General features: G+C 35.6%; 1 protein-coding gene across 1 annotated transcript; it reads right to left on the bottom strand.

Annotated features, from left to right (window-relative positions):
• Positions 1-1,937: 1,937 nt before the first annotated feature.
• On the bottom strand, positions 1,938-5,050 carry HAG1 (histone acetyltransferase of the GNAT family 1). Its single transcript, XM_079020656.1, has 12 exons — positions 4,266-5,050; positions 4,076-4,140; positions 3,809-3,889; positions 3,652-3,723; positions 3,361-3,529; positions 3,143-3,286; positions 2,992-3,060; positions 2,869-2,923; positions 2,680-2,795; positions 2,497-2,590; positions 2,247-2,388; positions 1,938-2,159 (listed from the first exon to the last, which is right to left on the bottom strand). The coding sequence occupies exons 1-12, from the start codon at positions 4,827-4,829 to the stop codon at positions 2,093-2,095; spliced, it is 1,638 nt and encodes a 545-aa protein (XP_078876782.1). The 5' UTR covers positions 4,830-5,050; the 3' UTR covers positions 1,938-2,092.
• Positions 5,051-5,897: the final 847 nt, after the last annotated feature.

Here is a 5,897-nt window from a genome sequence, read left to right as displayed (position 1 = left end):
TGTGACCTCTTTTGTTTTGTCTTATTATGATTGTGGATGTGTTAAAATTTAGGTTGTGTTTGGTAATTTCTCATGAGATCCCCACCATATCAGATAGTTCCTAAGCGAAGATGTATTGGTATCTGCCTAGTATGGTTCGAGATGGATGGTTTGAGATGGGTTCTTTTCCGGATGGTTCCCCAGTGAAGACATCATGATATCTCCTATTCTCCTTTGTAACTTTCTTAAATTTTCTCGAGTGTTGGGTAGGTGGCTTCTTTTTCACATGATTCCTACATTTTGGCGTCGTTTGTTGCTACTTGTGATTTTTCATGATGTCATGACTTGATCATAGTGGTGTACTTTTGGTGATGAACTGGTTGTAGTTGCAATTCTTTCTGTCGTTTGAAATTTGAGTGATCGTGTAACGTAGAAGCTATGGCTCCAAATTTGAGCATTAGCGGGCAGCCTAAGATGATATTGTAAGGGAACATATATCTAACTGCAACGATGTTTAGTAAGACTTGTCTTTTCCCTAGACCAACATTGTTTTCGGGTGTAAATGGCCAAATGGTTTTTCTCAAAGGCCATTGACTATTTCCTACAAACTCAACTACTTAAAGTGTTAACTAGTCTAAGTTGTCTTTCCATGAGCTAAGTAGTTTTTTGAATCACGTCTCGAATATTATGTCCACTACACTTCCTCCATCTACGTATACTCGGTGGATAGTAGCTTTTCCAATCCGAGGTTGAATGAGGAGAGGTTCGACTCCCTAACAATGTGTTGGGATTAGGTCTTCATCATCGAAGTGTAATCCACCAATCAATGCATGTCTTACATCAGACACCATCAACGTCTATATGGAGTCGATGACTTGGATTTATGTGTTCTTGCATGGAAAGAGTGTGGTGAATTGACATTGTTTTGGCATTTTTGTAAATATATTGTTAAACTTCACAAGGGTTGAGTTGGTATTGCGACTAGAGCTATGGGTTGTTAATTGTCAGGTCCTACAGATGATGTCAATGACACAACCAAGTCCCGGAGGGAAAGGTATCAAGTGGGTGAATGCCTTCACCCAAGTTAGGGGTATAACTCAAGAGTGTATGAAAGTTTTAGAGGGAATTTAGAATTAAATATTAATTGTTGATACTTCATGTGGATGAGGTATTTATAGTGTTGAATTGTTGATGAAGGAGACAATTTATGTCATGTTGTACAATCTATGTGGCCCTATCATGTATGTTTTTTGCTGGTAATCGTGGATGGCGCAAAATCCTCCACTGGAATTGGACGGGATACTTTTGCCGACTTCGCCGGATTCCGGACAATGTTCATGCACTTGTTGTTGTTTGGCCCGGTTTTATAATGGGATAGAGAGTTAGTTATGTCGATATGGCCCGCTACTTTATGCATTGATGAGTTGGTGTTTATTATCATCTAACAAATAAGCTATATTATGGTGGATGGTGGATGCTCGAAAAGTGGAGTCCGTTGAAAACACAACAGCCTATACTATTATCATACTTTGAAGTCTGAGAATAAAAAAATGAATTATAAACTCTGAATGACTAAAAAAACCTTGCCGGCCCATGACAGACATATGTCATGGTATCTTTAAACCCGGAAGTGGCTTTAGCTCTTGAATAAAAATATAAAATAGTGTTGATGGTATTAAAAGTTTATTCATTCAAACTCCTTACCCAAGCAGCCGAGCTACTATACTGTTTTCTGTAGTTATACGTTCCCTTGGTCTAAAGATTCAAAATGAAACTTTGGTGAAAATAGTTTTCTTTATAGCTTCTGTTATATTGCGGCATCAACATCACGTTTGATCCAACGGAAATTTAATGTATACGTTTGTGGTTCTATCAGTTGACATAACTCATTTTTTTTTTTAAACTTATAACAAAATTATTAATTAAAAAACCGACAAATGTAAATAGTAGAAAACTCATTCCAACAAAACCCAGTTTATTAAAAAACCGGTCCGGTCCAAAGCCGATTTTTTATGCCTGTCCAGTCTGACAGGACCATTTTGAAGCAATTAAATTGCAAGATAACATAAACATAACAACTAAACAACATTGTATCTGTACCGGTTCCCATTTCTTATTGTTGAATTTTCACAAACGATTGCAAACCCGATTGAACTCTACTCGAGAAGAACGCTTCTAGCCTGCATAAGAATTAATTAAAGAAAGGTGTGGTTATTGAGATAAATGTAAAAATTACGTAACTACCCCTATCTTCAAGAAATGAATACCTGGTGGAACATTTGAAGTAAATCGTTTCAGGGGAATTATATGTTCTCGCATTGGCAAACATCCTCCTTGCATCAGCAAGAAACATCTCAAGCGTTACATAATACTGTTCCGACTCCACCCGCCTCGTCATCGTTTTAAGATCTATAAAATCAAAAAACTTATTACAAAAATATAAACATTTTCATATTTTTTTATACAAAAGAAAGCTGTTAAATTTAAAAAAGACCGAAATAGCATTAATTAATTTACCCATTGGGTCTCTGATGATGTCGTAATAATCTGGAACATCGCGAACATCAACAGGCTCCTTAAAAGGCCATGAGTCAACATGGTCATGCATTGCCTATTCACAATAAATTTAAATTTGCTTGGTCAGACAAGGGGCAAAATGGTAATTTGAGAGGGGATGGGTTTTGAGTTTTGAGAAGTTGCCTTTAGAATGGAACGCATGAAACCGGTCAACTTTTGATTTGAGGTGCCATCTGGAGAAGCATTCACAATTTTGAAACGAGAATGTCCCCACTGATCAGGTGTCCACCCAGCTTCCCCTGTTATTTATTTTAACTTCAGTTACAACTCTTAAAAATAAAAATAAAACATTACTATATATTTTGGACTTACTCAAACCAAGAATATCTTCAAGTTTAAATATCCTTTTTGGAACTCCCGCTTCTTTCTGGGAAAAAAAAGGTAACAAATCAAGGGTAATTAAATTTGAATATCTGCATGATAATTGATGTGTACCTTTTGGAAATCAATACCAGGGTAGACAATGTGACAATTTGAGAGCTCTCTAATTTTCTCATCAATTGCCTGAAAGACAAAATGCAACCAATTTTTATTTTTTATTTTCAAAAAACATAATTGTAGTAAATGGGAAGGAAGTAAGTCTTACCTGCCTCTGATGATGAATCATGGTTGATAAATCAGTGTATGGAAGCTTTGGATCAATTTTACATTCCATAAGTATCCCTCCATCATAATCTTTTATATACCCATGCCACCTTTCTTTCTCCAAAAAAATATCTTTTGTGAACCCCTACACAAACGGATAAGAAAGTGATTTAATTATTTACACTAAATGATGTCAAAAACAGGTAAAAGATGCTTAACCTGTTTATTAAAATAACCAACAGCATTGTTGTCTGCATATGTGAGAAAATGAGTAAGCCCATCCATATCTCGAGCATGTTGCTTTAGATGATTCATCAGTCTTGTACCATAACCCTTTACTTGTTCATCTGATGTGATTGCACAAAAAGCTATCTCCCCAAACTTTTGGCTAACATGTCACATATTATTTATTAATAAGCAAACAAAATCTCTTTTCAGAAACTAATTCTTCTTCTTCTTCTTCCAAATAGTGAATGAAAGTAAACCATTTGAGATATGTAACATATCTACCTGACATAAGGGCGATATGTAATGCCACCAACAACTGTATTGCGCCTGATAACCATTACAGATTTGTGGCCTCTGCATTGGGTAAAATTTTGATTATCTTTTAGGGTACTTCCATAGTCTAAATATTAGCAGAAATGAGATTAAAAGCATAAGCAACCTATCCATCACAAGACGAACAATGTATTCCTTAGGCATGTTAGGTAGTTGCCTTGCAAATATATTCTTCAGTCCAATTAACCTGCCAAAAAACACAGATAGAAACAATATTCATTTCTCAATCTTCCACTATTATATGCATCATATTCATACTCTAATGTAATTATGAACAAGCTTCATGGCCCTTCCGGAGGTTGATATAGCTATATTACAGAAATTTGCACTTTATACATGGAGAAAAAAGAAGTGAAGAGGGAGAAATGCATACCAAATCATATGTTCATCAATATTGTCATTTGATACACAAACAAACTTGAGTTTTCCAGCTTCCTCCTGTATATAATATATATCAATAACTTGCTTCACTAATTCTAAAGCTAGTACGATAAATAGATAGCAAAGTTCATGATACGACGCCATTATATAGATAGATATTAGAATTTTAGGAATTAGATTACCTCTTTTTTTAAACTCTCTTCTCTAGCGCAATAAGCTCCGCTGGTCTGCAAATTCTCCGTAAATATACTTTTGACTGTGTCCTCCTTAACCACAATCCCAGGAACGGCAGCTGGAGTTGAGGCAGCTGCTGATCCAGCCGCTCCAGGACCACCGTCTTTCCCTACTTCTGAAGGCTCAACCTTCACAGTGTTCTCCGTCTTCAGCTTCGTGTTTCGCCCGGTGGGCCCCACATTATTCTCCAAACGGGTGGCAGTGAAGTTCCTCATCGAAGAATCATCGTATTCTTCCTCGTCATCATCAACGACGTCCTCAAATTCTTCAGAATCGTCGGAATCAGCGCCACCACGGGCACTGATGCTCTCGAGATCGTCATTGGAGGTAAGCGCGCCATCGCGAGTATCGGAGAAGGACGAAGGGAAAGGAGGTGCGTGGTCTTCCGCAGCGCTAAGCTTCCGTTTATGGATTGAAGAGGTTGCGGAGGCGGAGGCCGAGTGTGACGGTGACGGAGTCTGTGAGCTACGCGATCGGAGTGGTGCCGTCAAGTGAGACGAATGTGCATCCATCTTTTCAAAATTCAAATCCAAAGCTTTTCAGTCACAGCACATTCACAATTGTAAATTCAGGTTCATACAACAAGAGATGAGAATAACTGTAACGTCAATTTCATACAAAACAAGATGACCGAATTCAATTTCGGTGGAATTTATCAGTTAGGGTTTTGCAATAAAATTAGGGGAAACAAGGAAGAAGAGGAAATCGATATGCCCATGTTTAACCAAATAATTACTAAATTACTAACAAGCAACGGTTGGAACATTTGTTGGATTTAAACCCTAAACTAACTTTTAAATTATTGGCATATTGACAAAAATAGAGAAAATTAAAAATATAACCAAATTTCTTAATTATTTTGTGAAAAATAGCCAAAAAAAACTCAAATTATAAATATAGTCATGAAAATCGCAAATGGATTAAGTCCATCTGCGAAAAGTCGCTAAAACGCAGTTGTGTTTTAGCGACTTATACGTTCGCAGGTGATTTTTTTTTTTAATTTTTTTGATTTTTTTCTGTATAAATACTGCAATCATTGATTGATATCGCACTGCGATTTCCTCTCATCCCACCTGTGATTTTGCATTTTTTTAATTTTTTTTAAATTTTGACTACAAAATTGATAGAGTTTAACTACGAAACAACCTTATTATATATAAAGTTTTACAAAAAATTATCAATTTAAGGGTTAATGTCATAAAAACCATCAAGTTTTCAGGGTTTTGTCGGTTTTGCCCAAAGTTGAAATTTATGTCCATTTTTACCCAAACATTTTCGAAAAATGTTCGTTTTTACCCTTTTACCAGTGATTATAGGTTTTCTAGGTTACCATTGTATTAAATTCGCAAAAAACCCTTAGGTTTATCAATTTTTTGTGTTTTTTCCCTTAAGTTTATAATTTTTTTTTTTACACTTTCATCCTAAGTATATTTTTTTCATAATATACATATTCATATGAGTTTTCTACTTGAATACGTATAATATGAAAAAAAAAATACATAGGATGAAAGTGTAAAAAAAAAATTATAAATTTAAGGGTAAAAACGTAAAAAAAAACTGTAAACTTAAGGGTTTTTTTA

The sequence above is a fragment of the Lactuca serriola genome, chromosome 9 (assembly GCF_051521515.1).
Source record: "Lactuca serriola cultivar US96UC23 chromosome 9, Lser_US96UC23_V15, whole genome shotgun sequence".
NCBI classification, from domain to species: Eukaryota; Viridiplantae; Streptophyta; class Magnoliopsida; order Asterales; family Asteraceae; genus Lactuca; species Lactuca serriola.
Note: the sequence above shows the minus strand (reverse complement) of the source record. Positions and strands in the feature narration are given on the sequence as shown.

Excerpts from the sequence above, each read along its gene's own strand:
- HAG1 (XM_079020656.1), bottom strand. The coding sequence starts at position 4,829 with ATGGATGCACATTCGTCTCACTTGACGGCACCACTCCGATCGCGTAGC. Across the intron at positions 3,287-3,360 it reads TTGGTTATTTTAATAAACAG|GGGTTCACAAAAGATATTTT; the intron begins GTTAAGCATCTT and ends CCGTTTGTGTAG. Across the intron at positions 2,924-2,991 it reads CTGGTATTGATTTCCAAAAG|AAAGAAGCGGGAGTTCCAAA; the intron begins GTACACATCAAT and ends TTTTTTTCCCAG.